The sequence below is a fragment of the Neofelis nebulosa genome, chromosome 2 (assembly GCF_028018385.1).
Source record: "Neofelis nebulosa isolate mNeoNeb1 chromosome 2, mNeoNeb1.pri, whole genome shotgun sequence".
NCBI classification, from domain to species: domain Eukaryota; kingdom Metazoa; phylum Chordata; class Mammalia; order Carnivora; family Felidae; genus Neofelis; species Neofelis nebulosa.
The window spans coordinates 177,985,674-178,009,153 of NC_080783.1; the positions used below are offsets into that span (position 1 = coordinate 177,985,674).

The 23,480-nt window shown below is 40.5% G+C and overlaps 1 protein-coding gene across 1 annotated transcript in view; it reads right to left on the minus strand.

Moving 5' to 3' along the window:
* TTC4 (tetratricopeptide repeat domain 4) overlaps positions 1–23,210 on the minus strand; it is a 29,950-nt gene extending 6,740 nt beyond the window's left edge. The window contains exons 1-8 of the mRNA XM_058717306.1: positions 23,012–23,210; positions 22,281–22,398; positions 21,378–21,539; positions 16,063–16,140; positions 14,496–14,620; positions 7,271–7,357; positions 5,025–5,242; positions 4,092–4,173 (exon numbers count right to left, since the gene is read on the minus strand). Coding sequence (XP_058573289.1) covers positions 4,092–4,173; positions 5,025–5,242; positions 7,271–7,357; positions 14,496–14,620; positions 16,063–16,140; positions 21,378–21,539; positions 22,281–22,398; positions 23,012–23,128 — 987 coding nt within the window. The 5' untranslated portion in view covers positions 23,129–23,210. The remainder of the gene's footprint in view (positions 1–4,091; positions 4,174–5,024; positions 5,243–7,270; positions 7,358–14,495; positions 14,621–16,062; positions 16,141–21,377; positions 21,540–22,280; positions 22,399–23,011) is intronic.
* Positions 23,211–23,480: the final 270 nt, after the last annotated feature.

The window sequence follows — 23,480 nt, forward strand, 5'->3', positions numbered from 1 at the left end:
CACACTGGACCAGATGGACTTAACAGATATATTCAGAATATTTTATCTTAAAGCAGTGGACTACACTTTCTTCTCCAGTGCACATGGAATTCTCCAGAATGGATCACATTCTGGGACACAAATCAGCCCTCAACAAGTACAAAAAGACTGAGCTCATACCATGCACATTTTTAGACCACAACGCTGTGAAACTCGAAATCAACCACAAGAAAAAATTTGGAAAGATAACAAATACTTGGAGACTAAAGAACATCCTACTAAAGAATGAATGGGCTAACCAAGAAGTTAAAGAGGAAATTAAAAAGTACATGGAAACCAATGAAAAGGAAAACACCACAGCCCAAAACCTCTGGGATGCAACAAAGGCAGTCATATGAGGGAAGTGTATAGGAATCCAGGCCTTCCTAGAGAAGGAAGAAAGGTCTCAGATACACAACCTAACCTTACACCTTAAAGAGCTAGAAAAAGAACAGCAAATAAAACCCAAAGCCAGCAGAAGACAGGAAATAATAAAGATTAGAGCAGAAATTAATGCTATCAAAACCAAAAACAGAACTGATCAATGAAACCAGAAGCTGTTTCTTTGAATTAACAAAACTGATAAACCACTAGCCAGTCTGATCAAAGAGAAAAAGGCCCCAAATAAATAAAATCAAGAATGAAAGAGGAGAGATCATAACCAACACAGGAGAAATAAAAACAATAATAAGAGAATATTATAAGCAATTATATGCCAATAAAATGGGCAATCTGGAAGAAATGGACAAATTCCCAGAAACATATACACTACCAAAACTGAAACAGGAAGAAATAGAAAATCTGAACAGACCCATAACCAGTAAAGAAATTAAATTAGTAATCAAAAATCACCCAAAAAGTGAGTCCAGGGCCAGATGGCTTTCCAGGGGTATTCTACCAAACATTTAAGGAAGAGTTAACACCTATTCTCTTGAAGCTGCTCCAAAAAATAGAAATGGAAGGAAAACTTCCAAACTCTTTCTATGAAGCCAACATTACCTTGATTCCAAAACCAGACAAAGACCCCACTAAAAGGGAGAACTATAAATCAGTTTCCCTGATGAACATGAATGCAAAAATCCTCAACAAGGTATTAGCCAATTGGATCCAGCAATACATTAAAAAAAATATTCACCACGACCAAGTGGGATTTATACCTGGGATGTAGCGCTGGTTCAATATCGGCAAAACAATCAATGTGACTCATCACATCAATAAAAGAAAAGGACAAGAACCACATGATCCTCTCAATAGATGCAGAAAAAGCATTTGACAAAATACAGCATTCTTTCTTAATTAAAATCCCTCAAGAAAGTAGGGATAGAAGGATCATACCTCGAGATCATAAAAGCCATAATATGAGAGACCCTACGCCAATATCATCCTCAGTGGGGAAAAACTGAGAGCTTTCCCCCTGAGATCAGGAACAAGACAGGGATATCCGATCTTGCCACTGTTATTCAACATAGCATCAGAAGTCTTAGCCTCAGCAATCAGACAACACAAAGAAATAAAAGGCATCCAAATTGGCCAGGAGGAGGTCAAACTTTCACTCTTCGCAGATGACATGACACTCTATATGGAAATCCCAAAAGATTCCACCAAAAAAACTGCTAGAACTGATTCATGAATTCAACAAAGTTGCAGGCTATAAAATCAATGCATAGAAATGGGTTGCGTTTCTATACACCAACAATGAAGCAACAGAAAGAGAAATCAAGGAATCGATCCCGTTTACAACTGCACCAAAACCCATAAAATACCTAGGAATAAATCTAACACCAAAGAGGTAAAAAAATCTATACACTGAAAACTATAGAAAGCTTATGAAAGAAATTGAAGAAGACATAAAAAAATGGAAAAATATTCCATGTTCCTGGATAGGTAGAACAAATATGTTAAAATGTCAATACCCAAAGCAATCTACATATTCAATGCAATACCTACCAAAATAATACCAGCATTCTTCACAGAGCTAGGACAAACAATCCTAAAATTTGTGTGCAACCAGAAAATACCCCCAACAGCCAAAGCAATCTTGAAAAAGAAAACTAAAGCAGGAGGCACCACAATCCTGGACTTCAAGCTGTATTACAAAGCTGTAATCATCAAGATAGTACGGTACTGGCACAAAAACAGACACACAGATCAATGGAATAGAGAATCCAGAAATGGACCCACAAATGTATGGCCAACTAATCTTTGACCAAGCAGGAAAGAAAATCCAATGGAATAATGACAGTCTCTTCAGCAAGTGGTGCTGGGAAAACTGGACAGCGACATGCAGAAAAATGAACCTGGACCACTTTCTCACACCATACACAAAAATAAACTCAAAATGGATCAAGGACCTAAATATAAGACAGGAAGCCATAAAAATCCTCAAGGAGAAAGCAGGCAAAAACTTCTTTGACCTTGGCCGCAGCAACTTCTTACTCGTCTCCAGAGGCAAGGGAAACAAAAGCAAAAATGAACTATTGGCACCTCATCAAAATAAAAAGATTCTGCACAGCAAAGCAAACAATCAGCAAAACTAAAAGGCAACAGACAGAATGGGAGAAGATATTTGCAAATGACATATCAGATAAAGGGTTAGTATCCAAAATCTATAAAGAACTTATCAAACTCAACACCCAAAAAACAAATAATCCAATGAAGAAATGGGCAAGAGACATGAATAGACACTTCTCCAAAGATGACATCCAGATGGCCAATCAACATATGAAAAAATGCTCCACATCACTCATCATCAGGGAAATACAGATCACAACCACAATGAGATACTACCTCACACCTGTCAGAATGGCTAACATTAACAACTCAGGCAACAACAGATGTTGGAGAGGATGCAGAGAGAGAGGATCTCTTTTGCACTGCTGGTGGGAATGCAAACTGGTGCAGCTACTCTGGAAAACAATATGGAGGTTCCTCAAAAAAATTAAAAATAGAACTAGGCTACGACCCAGCAATCGCACTACAAGGTATTTATCCAAGGGCTACAAGTATGCTGTTTTGAAGGGACACATGCACCCCTTTATATGTGCACCCTTTATATTTATATTAGTTGGCCAATGTTTATAGCAGCACTATCAACAATAGCCAAAGTATGGAAAGAGCCCAAATGTCCATCGATGGATGAATGGATAAAGTGTGGGGTGTGTGTGTGTGTGTGTGTGTGTATGGAGTACCCTGGCAGTATTACTCGGCAATCAAAAAGAATGAAATCTTGCCATTTCCAACTATGTGGATGGAACTAGAGGGTATTATGCTAAGTGAAATTAGCCAGTCAGAAAAAGACAAATATATGACTTCACTCATATGAGGACTTTAAGAGACAAAACAGATGAACATAAGGGAAGGGAAACAAAAATAATATAAAAACAGGGAGGGGGACAAAACAGAAGAGACTCATAAATTATGGAGAACTGAGGGCTGTTGGAGGGGTTGTCAGAGGGGGGATGGGCTAAATGGGTAAAGGGGCATTAAGGAATCTACTCTAGGAATCATTGTTGCACTATATGCTAGCTAACTTGGATGTAAATTAAAAAAATAAATTAAAAAATACACATATACACATATACACACTTAAAAAATAAAAAAATAAAACAAAAAATAATAAAAAGGTCTCAACAATGGAGTATTATTCAGCCTTAAAAAGGAAAGAAATTCTGGCACAGGGTACAATATGGATGAACCCTGAAGACATTATGCTAATGAAATAAGCCAGACACAAAAAGACAAATAGTGTATGGTTCTACTTATAGAAGGTTCCTAGAGTAGTCACATTCATAGAAAGAGAAAGTAGAATGGTGGTTGCCAGGGGCTGGAGGAGAAAATAGTTACTGTTTAACAGGTCCAGTGTTTCAGTTTGGGATGATGAAATGAGGATGGATGGTGGGGATGGTTGCACAACCATGTAAATTAAATGTACTTCATGCTACGAAAGTATGCCCTGGTTCAAATAATGAATTTTATGTTCTGTATAATTTGACACAATTTTTTCTAAAGGCAGTAAAAACCTACCCCCCCCCCTCCCAAAATCCCATATAGGAACAAGGTAAAACATCTCTTACCTCTAAATTATTAGGGCAGTATTTTTGCTCTAAGTCCCAAGAGGGTGTTTCACCAAACATCACCATCAGATGATCAATAAACCTAAGGATATAACATGTACTTTCTGGGTATCAGTAACTCATGATCTATTTTCCTACATCACAGGCCCTGGACACCCATACATAGAGGTATCAAAAATGTATAAAACATGAAATGCAGGCCCAAGCCATTCTGATCCAAAGCCATCTGGCTTAAGCCAAAATGTGTATGTGTATCACTCGTCCTTTTTTTTTTTCCCAAGTTTATTCATTCATTTTTGAGAAAAAACGAGCACGTGAAGGAGGGAAAGAAAGAGGGAGAGAGAGAATCCCAAGCAGACTCCATGCTGTCAGCACGGAGCCTGACTTGGGGCTTGAACCCACGAACCAACCGTAAGACTATGATCTGAGCCGAAATCAAGAGTTGGTCACTTAACCAACTAAGCCACCCAGGCAACCCTCACTTATCCTATTATATGACAGTAATTTTCTTTAAACCAACTCAGGCTTAACAACATACCTTACATTTAGCTGCATTCTAAGCATTAACCCTATGAAATCACATGTTAAAACTGCTAGTTATATTTTTCCTAATACACACTTCAGTTACCATGCATATACTATCTACAATGACTTCCTATCTCACCAGAGATATGTATTAGGGCTTGGCAGACTCTACTGTGGTGCTCTGCTTGTTAGCCCAGTCCAGACAACAGTGCGACCTGTGTCTGTCACTACAAAGCTAGTTATAGTTAGTGAAGGGAGAAATGAGCTCCAGGATAGAGAGATTATGACAAACCAGACTGTTAACCCTCTAAACTATACTCGGACCTCCTCCACCAAAAATTTCCTCTGCCGAGACAGCAGGGAAAGAGCACGCAAGCAAGAACAAAGGGCTCTTGGGCAAGTAAATACCTGGAGTCCTCGTGAAAAGCAGCGATGAAGTCCGACTGGGTGTGCTCTGGGTACAGAAAGAGCACAGGCCAGCTTAACCTGCCCTGCTCATCTACACTCAGCCTGGCTCCATAGCGGTTCTCCGAGCTGAGCCGATCCAGGGAAAGCTCACCTAGATCTTCTGAGTCTGAATCTTCATCCTCACTGGCAGCTTCAGAGACTAGCTTGATGTTCCTAGCCTGGATTAAAAACATAAAAACACACACACAAACCTTATCGTGTGGAAGGATCTAAGACCATTTCAATAACAGGGAAACCATCAAACTGTGAGCTTCCTGAGGGCCAGCTCTACACAGGATTCATCTTCATTACCCCTGAGGCTTGGCACAGCAGGGAGAACTCACCTTGACCAGGTGCTGGACCACATGCTGGACCCTGTGTCACAGAGACAAGCTAGATATGGTTCCTGCCCTCAAGACCCTGCTAATGGTCTAGTGGGCACAGAGCTATGGAAATAAGTACAATATAAGGTAAGAAGTGGAGTTGCAGAAATGCAGACCATCAATAATTAATTTAGCCTGGGGGCTGGAGATGGCTGGGGTATGCTGGGTCCTGAGCAATGACTATGAAAGGAAGAGAAGTTGGGCAGGGGCTGTGGGGAGGATAGAAGGTCATTCTACCCCAAGGAACAGCATATGTAAAGGCACAGAAAAGATCAAGAGCGGGCATATACAAAAATGGTAAGTGTGTTGGTTTAGCTAGGACATAGAATACTAAAAATAATGCACACTGACTTAATCTTGGCTGTCTGGTGGAAATAAAGATAAATCAAAGGTCTGAACAGAAGAGTTGCCTCTTTATGTATGTGTGTGGAGGCTAGCACACGCAGGGAAAGTTACATGCGATCCAAGTTACTTTTAGTATCTCCTACATCAGGGGTTGGCAAACTTTTCCTTAAAGGATCAGACAGAAATATTTTAGGCTTTCTGAGCGAAATGGTCTCTGTTGAAATTAACTATTCAACTCTGCCACTGTAGTGTGAAAACCGCCATATGTGACACATAAACAAATAGGCAGGGATGTGATCCACTGGCTGCAGTCTGCTGACCCCAGTTTTAAACCATTGGTAAAATACGGTTCTGTGTATACAACTGTTAGAGCAATTCTTATGAACACTGAAGCTTAAGATGCAGGGTCAGACTGAAGGAGAGAGCCAAAATCAGGTCTATATACAAATGTCTGGGCATTGCAATATTCTACATTTTATTTTAGAATATGACTACATCCCTCACTACGGATGATTAGCTGGAGAATCTAGAGTATTACATTCTGTTAACAGGTATTAGCAGATTGCTTGTTGTGGGGGAGGGACTAGTGGAGTGCGTCTTAGTATGAGGGTCTCAAAGTCAGTAAGTAACTTTATTTTTTTTTTTAACATTTATTTATTTTTGAGAGACAGAGACAGAGCATGAGTAGGGGAGGGGCAGAGAGAGAGGGAGACACAGAATTCGAAGCAGGCTCTAGGCTCTGAGCTGTCAGCACAGAGCCCGACGTGGGGCTCGAACTCACGAACCACGAGACCATGACCTGAGCCGAAGTTGGGACGCTCAACAGACTGAGCCACCCAGGTGCCCCAAGTAAGTAACTTTAATGGTGCCTAATCTAACTCAACAAAAAATGAAACCAAGGGTCTACTCCACAATCTCATGGCGGGTATCCTCTCCCTTGTGAAGACCAAGCAAGCCAAACCTCTACAGGTGCCTTGCTAGGTATCCAGGTGAAAACACGATTTGGCTCAGACTACATCCATTTAAAATGCGGGGAAGAAAGGACAGGGTCAAATCTTTTTGTTATAAAGGAGCAGCTTCCTGAAAATTCAGACTCTCTCAGGATGCAATGGCTCAAAGCAAGGACCTGGCTCTGATACACACCAGCTGTGCAAGGTTTCTTCACCTCTCTGAGAGAACATCATCATCTAGCAAAGCAGCAGATGGAAGATCTATCTCAAAAGGCTACTGTGAAGATTAAATACTGCTTAACCCATAGCAACTATTCAGTGTAGGTTACCTGAGATCAACACATGTACACAAGCAGGAGAGCTGACTGACCTCGGGGGATGGGACTCCAGAGCCCCTTCACCACACTGCTTCACCAAAGCAGAAAGAAAACGAACAAGTTCAGGTAAAGCATCCCAAGAAAGGTTCCCAATAAGCTTGAGGATCAGTGGATTTAGCAAGACCATACGGGCCTGACGTTTGAGCACTCACCTTGACGGCCTGGAGTAAAGCCTTATTATGATTCTGCTCCTTCTTTTCTTTCATCTTTGCTTTTCTTATATCCCTCTGTTCAGTTCTCTAAAAATGAAATTGAGATCCATCATCTTAGGAAACTTGCTTCCTCTTCTGTTACCCCAGCCTGCTTCTTAATTATGATCTTTGGTATGTCTCCAACCCAGGCTCCTGTGTCAAGCAATACCAGCGGCCTGATTCAGTTCAATAAACATTTCACAAGCACACATCTGGGGTGCCTGGTTGGCTCAGTTAAGCATCTGACTCCTTGATTTCAGCTCAGGTCATATCTCACAGTTCATGAGTTCGAGCACCACACTGGGCTCTGCACTGATAGTATGGAGCCTGCTTAGGATTCTCTCTCTCCCTCTCTAAATTAATCAATTAGCTAATTAATTAAACAAACTTTAAAAGCACATGTCTGGGTGCTTAGAATTCTTTAAAAATGTGAAAACATCCTTAGTTCACAGAATGTGTAAGAACAGGCCAAAGGCTGGATTTGGCCAGTTTGCTGACCTCTGACCTAAAATATAGTACCAACTATACCTCAGCCTCCCCACAAAAGCCCCACAAAGACTAACAATGGCTGGTAACTCTTGTCCATTCCTTCTCCAATCCAGTCTGCCAACAGAACTGCAAAACTCCTTTCTGCTGTTAGGAAGTTTGGTTACACTATCCAGTGTACCCCACCCCACTGATACCACTAAAAACTATGTCCAATTCAGTGCCTTTACAGTTGAGCTACACCAAATCACAGTGTCTGGTCCACATCAGAGAATGATTAAGGATGATGTTGTCCCCTGTTGTTTTTACTCTGATTTACAGGAATACAATGGAGTGTTGTGGCACATGTACAAGTATTTATTTTAACATTTGTTTCAAATTCTTTGGGTATATGCCTAGGAATACAAGTGCTGGTTCATATGTTAATTTTGTGGTTAATTTTCTGAGGAACTGTCAAGCAGTTTTCCATAATGGCTGTCATTTTACATTCTCACCAACAACACACAAAGGTTTCAGTTTCTCCTCATACTTCTCAACATTTATTTTCCTTAAAAAAAAAAAAAAATCATAACCAGGGGTACCTGGGTGGCTCAGTCAGTTAAGTGTCTGACTTCAGCCCAGGTCATGATCTTGTAGTTCATGAGTTTGAGTCTCACACTGGGCTCCACACTGACAGTGTGGAGCCTGCTTGGGATTCTCTCCCTCTCTCCCTCTTCCCCTCTCCCATTTGTGCTCTCTCTCAAAATTGATTAGCTAATTAAAAAATGATAACCATCCCAGTGTGAAATAGAATCTCATTGTGGTTTTGATTTACATTTGCCTAATGATTAACAATGTTAAACATCTTTCATATGCTTTTTGGCCATTACGTACCCTCTTTGGAGAAATGTCTGTTCAGATCCTTTGCCCATTTAAAAAGTTGGATTGTCTTTTAATTGTTGAGATGTTAAGAGTTCCTTATATATTCCAGATAATGTCCCTTAACAGGAGGCGCTTGGGTGACTCAGTTGGTTAAGGATCCAAATCTTCATTTCAGCTCAGGTCATGATCTCATGGTTCGTAAGTTTGAGACCACATCGGACTCTGTGCTGACAGTGTGGAGGCTGCTTGGGATTCTCTCTCTCCCCCTCTTTCTCTGCCCTTCCCCTGCTCCCTCTCTCTCTCTCTCTCAAAAATAAAACAGATAAAACTTAAAAAAAAAAAAAAACCCTTGACAGATACATGATTTACAAATATTCTCCCATTCTGTGGGTTGTCTTTTCACTTTCTCAATGGTGGCCTCTGAAGCACAATAGTTTTTACCTTTGATGACGTCCAGTTTATCTGTTTTGTTGTTTCTTGTGCTTTTTGTGTCATATCTAAGAAACCATTGCCTAATCCAAGGTCATGAAGATTAATGCCAACATTTTAAGAGTTCTATAGCTTTGGGGTGCCTGGGTGGCTCAGTTGGTTAAGTGTCTGACTCCTGATTTCAGCTAGGTTGTGATCTCTCAGTTCATGAGACTGAGCCCCACATCAGGCTCAGTGCTGACAGCTCCAAGCCTCCTTGAGATTCTCTCCCACCTCCCCGTCCCCCACCTCCCATCCCTTCCCCATGCCCTCTCTAAAAAAAAAAAAAAAAAAAAAAAAAAGTTTTGTAGCTTTGCTCTTCCATTTAGGTCTTTGATCCATGTTGCATACGAAATGAGGTAGGAGTCCAAATTCATGCTTTGCATGGGGATATACAGTTGTTCCAGCATCGTTTATTGACAAGACTGTTCCTTCCCCATTGAATAGTTTAGGTACCCTTGATGAACATTAACTGTCCATGAATGTGAGGGTTTACTTCTGAGCTCTCAATTCTGTTACACCTATAGGTCTGTCCTTCTGCCAGTACCACAATGTCTTGATTACCACAGTAGTAAGATTTGAAATTTTAGTAAGATTTGAAATTGGGAAGTGTCAGTGCTCTAACTTAATGCTTTTTAGGATTGTTTTTGGCTATTCTGGGTACCTCGAATTTACATATGAATATCAGAATCAGTCTGTCAATATTCTGCAAAGCAGCCAGTTAGAAATTTGATACACACTGGGTTGAATCTATACACCAATTTGGGGAGCACTGTCGTCTTAACAATATTAAGATGATTCAGGGGCGCCTGGGTGGCTCAGTCGGTTAAGCATCTGACTGCCGCTTAGGTCATGATCTCACGGTTAGCTGAGTTTGAGCTCCGCATCAGGCTCTGTGCCTACAGCTCAGAGCCTGGAGCCTGCTTCGGATTCTGTGTCTCCCTCTCTCTCTGTCCCTCCCACTCTCACACGCTTCTCTCTCAAAAATAAACAAAAAAATTTTTAAAAAATCTGATTTATGAATGTCTTCCTATTTTCTTATATTTAATTTCTTTAAACAATGTTTTATATTTTCAGATAAGTTTTATGCTACTTTAAATTTATTCCTAAATATTTTATTCTTTCTGACGCTATCGTAGATGGAATTGCTTTCTTAATTTCATATTTGGAATGTTCACCAACAGTTCACCAAATTGCTAAACTAATTTATTAGTTCTAATAGATTTTTAGTGGATTCCTTAGGATTTTTTATATATAAGATTGTATCATTTGTAAATCAAGAGTGTTCCTTCTTTTTTGAAGGATAGGTTTGCTGGATATAGAGTTCTTAGTTGATAGTCTTTCTTTCAGCACTTTGAATGACAATCCATGGAACCCTTTGGCTTCCATGGCTTCTGATGAGAAATCAGCTGTTACTTTTATTGAGGCTCTCTTATACGTGAAGAGTCACTTCTCCCTTGATGCTTTTAACATTCTTGTGTTTGATTTTCAGCAGTTTGATTATGATATGTCCAGGTACAGATTTCTTTAAGTTGATCCTACTTGGAGTTTGTTAAGCTTCTTAGAAGGGTAGATAACTGGTTTTTATCAAATCTGGGAAGTTTTGGCTTTATCTCTTCAAGTACTCTTTTGTCTCTTTTTCTTTCTCCTGTCCTGGGACTCCCATGTCTATGATGATATACTTGATGGCATCCAACAAGCCGCTCAGTCTCTCTTCATGTTTCTTTATTCTTCTTTCTGTTCCTCATGCTGGGTAATCACAACTGACCTATCTTCACAGTTCTGCTGTTAAGCCCTTTAGTGAACTTTTCATTTCAGTTATACTTTTCAACTACAGAATTTCTATTTGATTCTTTTTTATAATTTATTGATAGTCTCTATTTGGTAAGACATTGTTCCCATTTTTTTTTTTTAATTCTTTAGTTCTTTCTTTTGTTCTAGAACATACTGGAAAGAGCTGGTTTAAAGTCTTTATAAGTCTCATGTCTGGGCTTCCTCAGGGACATTTCCTATTGATTTTTTTCCTGTGTATGGATCATACTTTCTTATTTCTTTGCATGTCTTGTAATTTTGTATTGAAAACCAGACATTTAAAATAATACAATATGGCAACTCTGGAAATTGCATTCTCCTCTCTCTTTCCCCTCCAGTTTTTGACATTGCTTCTCCTATTGTTTTAATTACTTTCCTGAACTAATTCTATAAAGCGTGTATTCTGTTTTATGTTGACATGAAAGTCCCTGAATAGTTAGTTTAGTGGTCAACTAATGATTGGACGGATTTCCGTAAACGCCTGAAGCCAAAAAGTCTCCCACTCTTTGCTGGAGGGCTCTCTGTGCATATTGTGGCACACCTTCAACACTCACCCACTGTTTACAATGCGGCCTTAGCCTTCCTCACAGCTTTCACAGAGCCTCCAAGTCAGCCAGAGGTAAAAGCTAAGGGCCTTCTTAGATCTTTCCTGAGCACATGCATAGCCCTGGACACACATGTGACCTTGTAGATCTTCAGGAATATGTTGGAGCTTTTCAAAGCCCCTGCAGAATCTCATTTCCCAGCCTTTCCTTTTAAGTATTCTGGTAAGCCTACTGTTTGCCCTGTTATGCACTATCTCAGGCAGTGGCAATCTTAACTAATTCCTTCTAATTACTTCCGACACACCCCTTCTTCCCACCCAGCTCCCCCGACCCCAAAAGCTTTTCATACTGGGATAGCTCGAAGATGAGTTAAATTAAATCAGCCTGGTGAGTGGGGTCTTCTTGGAAACCACCCAGATGGTCAAATAATGACAATTCTTTAGGAATGGGGCTTTGAAAGGGCTCTAATCCTATCTGCCTCCTCTGGTGGCTGCCAGGCTGCTCATTTTCACCATGATTCTTTCAAGGCTACTGTGGTAGTAGGGAAATGGAAACAGGGAATAGGAGATGGGAACAGGGTAAGTAAAAATGTCACAAATCTTGCTCTGCTTATTGGAGGTTCAGACACTTTTCCTGAATCAACACTCCCTGATTGCTGCAAGCCTTTGGCTCATTTCAGAGTTCTGAAAAAGTTGACGGACCATTTTGCCAGTTTTCCATACATTTTATCAAGTAAAGAATTTTAGCAGGTCTTTATTTGGCCATTTTTGCTGATGTCACTTCTCTTTGCCAATTTATCTACTTGTTCTATCAATTACTGAGTGATGTTGACATCTACACCTATTTGTAGATTTGTCTCCTTTATCAATTTTTTTGCTTCATGCATCTTGAAGTGCTCTTCTTACTTTACATACATATTTAGAATTGTTAAATGTTCTTGATAAGCTTTTATCATTTAAAAAATTCCATACTTTATTTCTGGTAATAAATACCAGATGGTATTGATGGCTGTTTTGTCTGATTTTACCATCACCGTATGAGGTCTGTTGCGTACACACACCAAGCACATAGGAATCCAGAATTAGTTTATACTCAGATATAAAATAATCCTGATACTCAGCAAGCAGTGTTACCTATACCCAATATCAGGCTTTGGAGCCCTGAAATCTTCCTTTAACTGTGCCTGTGCTACAGAACCTACAGCTTTCATTTAGGTCCACTATGGGTTTTTGTGGATTAGCTTGGCTATGGCCTTACACAGTAGCCTGCGAGACATTCTCTCAGTTACCTAGGTTCAGAATTCTGTCACTGAGCCATGTGAGTCAACAGATATCTACTTTTTCTATCATTTTATATGTCCAGAATGACCTCTGACTAAAACCTACCCCTTTGTAGGGCCAGCTGAAGGCTCCCATAGCACTGAGAATTCCCCCTCCATAGTATAAGCAGTGCAGACAGACCTAGAACAGTAATCAGGAGACTTGAAGTCCAGTTCCGGCTTTGTATTAATAGACATGCGAGGCAGTGACGCATAGGGACTAAGCACGTGGACTCTAGACCCAGACTGCCTGACTCTGACGCCCAGCTTCACCACAGCTACGTGACTTAGGCAGGTTCCTAATCTCTATGCTTTAGCTACAAAAGTGAATCAGAATAGTTCCTACCTTGTAGGGTTGTTGTGTGGTTTAAATGAATTCATTTAAGTAAAAATATTTAAATAGCACCTGGAAGATACACCCAGTAAATGCTATCTAAATGCTGGACATTATTTTTCATACTGATGGTATTTTGCCAGTATTACTGTTTTATCATCACTGTTGCTACTATGTGCCAGAAATAGCATTTCATCAGCAAGTTATAGGTGTCTTAAAGCTGGGAGTTATACAACACTGCAGAAGCTTAAGGTTTTGTTTAATGTTCAACAAAAGCTCTTTCAAGAGCTTTACACAGTGTGCAGACTACATTATGGCAGTCTTATGCCATTTCTTATTTATTCAAATCATAATAGCCACAAACTTATCAACTCCTTATAAGTCAAGAATGTACTAACACACACATATTCTCATTCAACCCTCATAAAAACCTGAGGCATATGTTATGTCCACAATTTTCAAAGAGGGGATTGAGTTTCAGAAATATCAAGAACTTGCCCGTAGTTATGCTCTCTCTTGTCTGGAATGCTCTCCACTCCCCACACCCCACCCTCCAGCTGAGTAAACTTTTGCTCAATCTTCAAGACATTAGACAGAAGCATCACCTCTTTCAGCTAGTCTTCTCTGCCATCCCCATTGCTGCCCTGCTCTCACCCAGGGCAGAGTTAGATACTACTACTCTATATACTATATATTCTTGCTTGCCTCTGTCACATTATAACTATGAACACATTATAACTATAAACAATAAACTTATTTGTGTTCTCCAGAGTTCCAAAGATAGGGAATAGTTCTGGGTTTGGTTTTTGTTTTTGTATGTGTATTTATTTTTGACAGAGAGACAGAGCGCAAGCGGAGAGGCAGAGAGAGACGGAGACACAGAATCTGAAGCAGGCTCCAGGCTCTGAACTCTCAGTACAGAGCCCCATGTGGGGCTCGAACTCACAAACCACGAGCTCATGACCTGAGCCAAAGTCGGATGCTTAGCCGACTGAGCCACCCAGGCGCCCTGGGTTTTGTTTTTAAAGAAGAAAAGTTGAGGTGCCTGGGTGGCTCAGTCAGTTAAGCATCCAACTCTTGATTTCAGCTCAGGTCATGATCTTGAAGTTCAGGAGTTCAAGACCCATGTTGGGCTCTGCACTGACAGCAAGGAGACTGCTTGGGATTCTCTCTTTCCCTCTCTCTCTACATCTCCCCTGCTCATGCACACTTGCATGCACATACACTCTCTCTCAAAAAAATATAAACATTTAAAAAAAAGTAAGAAAAAGTTTACAACAACCCAAAAGATACAATCTGGGAATTACTAAATAATTAATGCAAAGTAACAAATGCCAACTGGCTACTGATTCTGCCACCTACCTTCAGTTTGTCTGCTTTAGCCCTCATTTCCAGAAGCTTCTTCTCTCTGGCATCTATCTGCAACCCTTCATCACACCAGTTCACAGCCTCAGCAAAATTTTTCAGTTCCAAATGGCATAGGGCACCTGTAGAACCCAGAACCCTTAATATACGTGGACAATATGCATGGAAAGAGGCCTCCTTAAACAAGAACCCCCACCTCCACCAGCCAGCATTCTGAAGGGAAAACATGATTAAAGCCCCTTGTACTGCATTCTCCAGACAAGGAAGAATATTTTGTGTATCTTAGATCAGAAAGATCTCTAGGGCCCATTCAGCTCAAAACTCCTGTAAGCATTCCTGGTATTAAGGGCTTTTAAAGTAGGGAAAGCTACAGCTTAATGGCAAAGAGCATAGACTTTGGAATCAGACAGATATGGGCTAGAAATCTGGCTCTGTCATTTACCAACTAGACATTAGACAAAGTACTGAGCACCTCCGAGCTTCAGGTTCCTCATCTGCAAATCAGAGTAAAGCCCATCTCAGATGATATTTTAAACGGAGACAGAAAGCAGAATTGACATTAGCCATTCATCAAAGCAGTGGCAAGACTGAAGACACTGATCTCTCCTAAAACGGTGCCCAAAGGCAGCTGCCTCTCCTCTCACCATGTTTGTTCTTCTCCAGTTAGCCCCTTTAGACTTTCCACAGAATTTCAAAATATCAGAACTGTAAGGGCTTTGATGTCCACAGAATCTAACCTCATCTTCCAGAGATAGGCAAACTGATACTTAGAGTGTATGTCTTGCCATGGTCACATGCTGAGGTAAAACTGAATTCAGTCAAGGATTAGACTCCAGCTTGGAGCCAATTCCACAGGACTAGAGTGAATTTACTTGCTAATCTTTGAACAGTACCTTCTTTCCCTACAGCTGAGGAACACGCATCTACCTACCACCCCCTAACTACGCATATCTAAAGAGGCAGAACTTTGATAAAGCATTTGGCTTATGATAAAGCAGTTGGTCCATGGGGATATAGGGAAGATTAATATGTGATGAATAAATTAAAGTTTACAAAGCACCTTTGAGCTTCTCAAACAAAAGGTAAAATATAAAAGTAATATAGCACTATTATTACATAGAAAGGTCAGACCACAAAAGAAAATATAATCTGGGAACATCTCAGCATCAAGAGTTCTCAGCAAAGGTCCAATAACTTACCTTTTAATTAACATGGCATTTGAAAATCTCACCTTTCAATCAGCTAATTTGGAAAAAAAATTAGAATGCAGCTTCTGGAACTGCTTTATTTTAATTAATTTTATTATTAATTTAAAATGAGGAGTTTCAATTTCTCTACAAATTCTTAAACCATAAAGGGTTATATTATTCTCTGGAAAATTCTTTTAAAAATGGCATGCTGCTATTGATAATAACCAGGAACTTAATATCAAGAATGCAAAAATAAGGTGACTTCATTAGTATATTAGACTCTTAATATTAAAGCTTAAAATTCCTCAACTCTTGGTGCAGTAAGTGCCAACTTTTCCATGATGACAATCATACTGTGGTTCTATGATACTTACCTCTTATTATTGCTTTGAGGTGGCAGGGTTTTAGCTTTTTGGCAGCTGTCACATCATTGAGAGCAGAACGAAAATTGCCTAATAGTCACCATTTAGTAAAAGAGAAAACAAGATTGAGATCAGAATATTTGCAAAAATTTGTGTGTAGAGACGCACTCTTATACAGTCTTGGAGGAATATAAAAAAGAGCAATGGTTTTTAGAAAAAAATATAGTTGAGGTCATCAAGAGTCTTAGCAATATTTCTAACACTGGAAGCCCACAGAACAACTAAATGGCTAACAAGCCCATGAAAAGATACTCAACATCACCAATGACTGAAGAAATTGAAATTAACATGGAACTGGTAAAAATTAAAGACAGATAATATCCCGTATCGGTGAAGACATGGAAAAAGGGCACTCGTGTAAGGATAAATTAGAGAGCAAATTAGCATGTACTTTGGGTGTATACTCTCACCCAACAATATTCTTCTGGGAATTTATCCTTAAAAATACTTGGGCAGGGGCACCTGGGTGGCTCAGTCAGTTAAGTGTGCATCAACTCTTGATTCCGCCTCAGGTCACAATCTCACAGTTTGTGGGATTAAGCACTGGGCTCTTCACTGACAGCACAGAGCCTGCTTGAGATTCTGTCTCTGCCCCTCCGCTCCCTCTCAAAAATAAAAACATTAAAAAACAATACTTGGACAAATGTGCAAGGATAAATGTAAACGCATGTTAACTGCAGTATTACTTTTAATTGTGAAATGCTGGTGATACCCTAACTATCCTCGATATGGTAATGACTAAATAAACTATGGTTATGCCCACAAATATATGGTCAACTAATCTTTGACAAAGCAGGAAAGAATATCCAATGGAAAAAAGACAGTCTCTTCAACAAACGGTGTTGGGAAAACTGGACAGCAACATGCAGAAGAATGAAACTGGACCACTTTCTTACACCATACATACAAACTCAAAATGGAAGAAAGATCTGAATATGAGACAGGAAACCATCAAAATCCTAGAGGGGAAAACAGGCAACAACCTCTCTGACTTCAGCTAGGGCAACTTCTGACTAGATACGTCTCAAAAGCAAATAGGAACTATTGCGACTTCATCAAGATAAAAAGTTTCTGGAAAGCGAAAGAAACAGTCAACAATACTAAAAGGCAGCCTATGGAATGGGAGAAGATATTTGCAAATGATATATCAGATACAGGGTTAGTATCCAAAATTCTATAAAGAACTTACAAACTCAGCAGCCAAAAAACAAATAATCCACTTAAGAAATGAGTAGAAGAAATGAATAGACACTTTTCCAAAGAAGACACCCAGATGGCTAACAGACACATGAAAAGATGCTCAACATCACATCACCAGGGAAACACAAATCAAAACCACTAGGAGATACCATGTCACCACTGTCAGAATGGCTAAAATTAACAACTCAGGAAACAACAGATATTGGTGAGGATGTGGAGAAAGGGTTTGCACTGTTGGTGGGAATGCAAACTGGTGCAGCCACTCTGGAAAATAGTATGGAGATTCCTCAAAAAGTTAAAAATAGAACTACCCTACAACCTAGCAATTGCACTACTTGGTATTTATCCAAAGGATACAAAAATACAGATGTGAAGGGACACATGCACCCTAATGTTTATAAGAGCATTATCAATAATAGCCAGACTATGCAAAGAGCCCAAGTGTCCAATGACTAATGAATGGATAAAGACACACACACACACACAGATATTACTCAGCCATCGAAAAGAATAAAATGTTGGGGCGCCTGGGTGGCTCAGTCGGTTAAGTGTCCGACTTCAGCTCAGGTCACGATCCTATCGTTCATAGGTTCGACCCCCACATCGGGTTCTGTGCTGACAGCTTAGAGCCTGGAGCCTTCTTCAGATTCTGTGTCTCCCTCTCTCTCTGCCCCTCCCCTGCTTGTGCTCTGTCTCTTTCAAAAATAAATAAACATAAAAAAAATTTTTTTAAAAGGAATAAAATGTTGCCATTTGCAACAATGTGGATGGAGCTAGAATGCATTACGTTAAGGGAAATAAGTCAGGCAGAGGAAGACAAATCCATGAGATTTCATTCACATGTGGAATTTAAGAAACAAAACAGATGAACATGGGGGAAGGGAAAAAAAAAAGAGATGGAAACAAACCATAAGAGACTCTTAACTATATATAGAGAACAAACTGAAGGTTGTTGGAGGGAAAGTGAGTGGGGGGATGGGCTAAAAGGGTGATGGGCATTAAGGAGGGCACTTGCGTTGAGCACTGGGTATTCTAAGTGATGAACCAATAAATTCTACTCTTGAAACCCATATTACATTATATGTTAACTAACTAGAATTTAAATAAAAATTTGGGAAACCAACTATGGTTAATCCATATTATTATACAGTATGCAGCCATTAAAAAAAAGAGTAAGATAGATCTGCACGTGAAAGGATCTGCACATGATAGGATGCCTGTGCTACGTAGTTTTAAGTGGTTGTTCTATGTGTATCATGTCAATGTATAAAATGCAAATATGACTTTGTAAAACTAACCAATCTAAATATATAGGCATATGTACACACACATATGTATTTATAAATGTATTTAAAAAAAAAAAAAACGGTCTGTAATCACACACACACTGGTTATCCAAACTAGGAGGGCATGAAGTAGATTTTCACTTTCTAGTTTACTTAACAATTTGGTATCTACCTATTATTTTCACTTCTAAAAATTCTAGCACAGGGGTCAGCAAAATTTTTCTGACCCTCTTCTGAAGGGCCATATAGATATAGTAAATATTTTAGGCCAAATACGATCTGTTACATATTCGTCTTTGCTTGTTTTATAATTCTTTAAAATATAAAAAACATTTTTAGCTCATAAGAGGCCAAGGATCCAGATGTGGCATGTGAGCCATAGTCTGCCAAATCCTGCTTTAGCCTTAAGATGAATCAGAATTAGTGGAAAACTTTACCACTGTGTTCATTATTGCATTATTTTAAAACACCTAAAAGCAGCTGTATATTTAATAATAGCAAACAGTGAAGCCAAAAGTGTAAACACTGGTGTGTCCAAATGATGCAACTTTATGTAGCTATTAAAATAATATTCACAAATAATTTTAATGACAGGTAAAACTGTTTATATGTTATAAAATTAAGTGAAAAGAACGGAATACAATATTGGAAGAACAGCATATTAACTACACACACACACACACACAAAAAAATATATATATAAGAGATCCAAAGACTTCTGGTTAAAGGTGGTAGATTGAACCTTTAGATAAGGTAGATAAGGATTTAACTCAACCTCCACTACTTTTCCCCTTTCCCCCAAAAATGCCATAAACCCACAGAGACAAAAAGAGTAAGAATACAGAACACATTGTAAAGCCGGAAAACAAAGGGACAAGGGCTAAATGACTAATCAGGCCTAAGAAAACTGAATTCTAAGCCAGCAAAGGGAAAGCCCCAAAGCTAGTGAGTGGTACTGCAGAACCTAAAAGTACTCAGGACTAAGGAACTGACAGCACCAGGTACTTCTGGAAGTGTGGGTAAAGGGGTCTTCCATTTAGTGCGCTTTCAATCAAACCTGATTCTGCATACTAATCCTAGCACTGTGTACCCTTACACAATTCATTCTACTACATTTACTGTATTTTACGACAACTTCTTACTCTGACTAGGGAAAAAGCAGTCAAGCTCACCTACGTTACATGGTTGCTATGAGGTCAAGAGGGATGACAAATGTGGAAGTGCTCTGTGAGCTGTACCAGTGAGGTATCATTTAAGGAACAGCAGGGATTATCATGCCTCTACTCCTCTGGCATCACACACACACACGGTTTTCTTCTTGTAAGGTGCTTCTTCTGGTCTTATTGGCCCTATACAGGACAGTCTTAAAGTTGCCCAAAGAACTATGTAGCTATTGATCACAGTGAAATGCATAGCACACAGTAAATGCTTTATGTGTATTTATTGACTAAGGAATGAAACTCCTCAGGGAAAGGCCAGGTCTTACCCATCTCTGCAATGCCCATGCCTAGCACAGAACAAGAACTCACGTTTGTCTGTTGAAGGAAGAAAATGTATTCCTCCAGAAGTTAGAAAAATGGGTTTCAAGTCCTGGTTCTGACACCAACCAGAGGGTCCCTCTCTGGGTCTATGTAAAACGAGGGGTTGGTTGGCCCAAATAATCTCTTAAGTTCTATACCACTTTTACTATTTAGGATTGTATAATGAAACACACTAAAGGAGACAACAGTTGGAGCAGACTATGATTGGGGAGAAACTGCTCAAATGGTCCCAGCTGACTCATCCCAGCTAGACTGCAAGGCTTATGCTCTACCAGTCCCTCAGAAATGCCCAAGGCCCCAGGTCGTCTTTCAACTCTGTGATAAGAAACATGGGTCTAACGTGACCAAGACTAGTCACCAGCAATCATGTTACCGAATAACCAGTGTTTCCCAAAGTCACATCTGCTCAACAGTCCTGCATGGTAATAAGCATTACTTGAAAAGGAGCTTCCAAAAACATAAGAATCGTAAGGTAGGGTTCTTTGCTGTAGGTCATCCCAGCATCCTGAACATAGTAATGTGAACTGCAAATCTGCAACAAAGCAGCAGCAAGTTCCAAATTTCCTTGGCTAAAGAGTATTTGTCACATCAAAGGTCCCACAGAATGCTCTTTGAAAAATTCTCCCTTTGATTTATATAGTTCTGTCACTTAAAAAATTCTCTATTTCTTGAATCCTTCTAGCATCCTTAAGAATAGGATAAAAGGCCAAAAACAAAAACACATTTTTTTTTTTTTTTTTTTTTTTTGAGAGAGAAGCATTTGGAATAAAACAAAGATCATACCAACTCATTTATTTAGGCAGGTCACTTGTTTGGTTGAGATAGTAAGATGGGGCGCTTGGGTGGCTCAGTCGATTAAGTGTCCGACTTTAACTCAGGTCACGATCTCACTACTTGTGGGTTCGAGACATGCATCGGGCTCTGTGCTGACAGCTCAGAGCCTGGAGCTTGCTTCCGATTCTGTGTCTCCCTCTCTCACTGCCCCTCCCCCATTCACTCTCTGTCTCTCAAAAATGAATAAGCTTTAAAAAAAAATTAAAACAGATAGTAAGAATTATACAATCTATCTGGTTTCCCTTTTCACCAAGTCCACCTGGAAGATCGGAGTTCAGTTAAACTTGCCTGGCTTTCTGAGATAAGCAGCTCTGCCTCCGACACTCTCAAACTCTGTACTAGCCAGCATAATGGCTTTTACCATAAGTTAATTCTTTAGAAAGCACTAAATAATAGAATAAATTACCAAGATAGTACTGTGCTGCTGCCCGGTTGGTATAAAGGACAGCATTCAAATCAGGGTCTGTGCATTTCTTCTTTAATCCTTCAGAGTACGAAATCACAGCTTTTTTATAGTCTTTTTCTTTAAAGTAATCATTGCCCTCATTCTTGTAGGTCTTGGCCTGTTCTGCAAAGAAGAGAATAAATAATCACTATTTCCTGTTTTTTTAAAGGCTCATCAAAAATAGATTCCAAACCATACAATAATGTAACATATGATAAATCAAATAGAAGAAACCAATAGAAAAAGAAAACTCAAAAATTAATGCTATAAAACTGGCTATCAACATGGAGATACATAAGTCATGCATACTTAATGCTACAGTCAATTCCAAATATCTTACGAGGTAGATTAGGTACTTACAAAAAAAGTATACTTATCCTACCTCTTGAAGAATGGACTTTTTTTTAATTATTGAAGAAATGGGGGGAAATTCTACTTTTGTTTTTGCTTATGTTTTAATCCCAGGAGTGCAAATTCCCCTCCTCACCCTAGTAAGAGCCTACAAAATCGTTAAGAATCAGTTCAAATTTCCAATCCATTGTGAGCCCATTCCTACCTCCCCCCTTCAGTGTTCCAGCAACACATAGTATATAGCTATGTGTTGGCACTTACCAGATACACCTGGGACAATCTGGCCATCTACAGGAGCATAACCCTCGAGGGCCATCTCACTCACCCCTGTATTTCCCAATGCCTAGCATTTAGTACGTATCAAAAATTTAAAAAAAAGGGGGGGTATGCATGGAATAAATAGTGACAAGTTAGACCAGGTTAACTACTTGTTATCAATGAGAACCTTTCTGACTCGCTCTTTACCTGAATTCAACGGAGACACAAAACAAATATTAGACTCATGTCAGATACCTTCTGGAGATCGTTCTTCATCAAAAATAATTGACTGGAGGCAAGCCAAATCAGGATTTTCGTTGGGATCAATTTCGGATGGCGCTTTCCTCATAAATAGGGGGACCTTTTCAAATTCCTGGAGATTAAGACAAGAACGAACTGTAGGAATAAGATTTTCCACTGGGCAGATCCAATTCCGTATCTCTACGTCAGAGTTTTCTTCCTCATCATGATTTGCAAATCAGGATTAGCTACCTCTCTCCCTATTCAGGCCTCAGTTTCCCATCTGTAAAATGACAGCGCAGGGTAACGACCTCTAAAGATTCTTTCGGTTCTCGCGTTTTTACAAGGGCCGCGGTAATCACCGCTAATTGAGCGCTCTTGCGTCCCCGTCACTGTACCCACCATATCCCTTCATCTTCGCCGCAAGCCTACGAGACTGTGGGCTACAGTTTAGGAAATTTTACAAACGAGGCCACGGGCTCAGAGACATTAAGTAGCCGAGCCAGTAAGTGGTAGAGTCACAGGTGGGTCTGGCGCCTAAATGTACTGACAGCTGAAGAAGGCCCTCAAAACCTCGAGGCCGATTTTCTATCATTCCCAAGTGGAAACCACCTATCCGCTGGCAGCGCCAGGCCCGGGGATGAGGGAGGCGTCTCCGTGCCCGGGAGCCCCAGGTGTCGCGACGACCACCCCCACCCCCACCCCCACCCCCGACACACACACGTGCGGGGCCCCGGGCCGCCTACCTCCTCCCACTGGTCCTCGTGGAAGCCGCCACTGTAAGTCTCGTTCTGGAACTTTTCCAGGAACGCGTCCATGGCATCGTCGGCGTCAGCGTCGGCGTCCGACTCCCATTGCTCCATGGCGACCCCTCGGCTCTCGCGCCACGGTCGCAGCGGCTAAAAACGCGCGGCCACTTCCGGCAGCGCGGGTGCTCTTCCCTCAGTCCTCCGGGCCCGCGCCCGCCGGCGCGCCTCGGGTTCCGCCCTACTCGGGACCCGGCCGGCCCGGCTCCACCCCTCCCCGGCCGGCACCACCCCGCCCCGCCCTCCCCTCAGCTGGCCGCAGCCCCGCCCCTTCAGTGTTTGGGATGGTGGATAAACCCAGCGCCCCGCAGTGCCCCCTTATCACTCCATTAACTCGTTTGTTCAGCCAGTTAACACGTGTTCCCAAGCTCCTTGTGTGTTCAGGCCTATTGTGGTGGCTGGGTATACA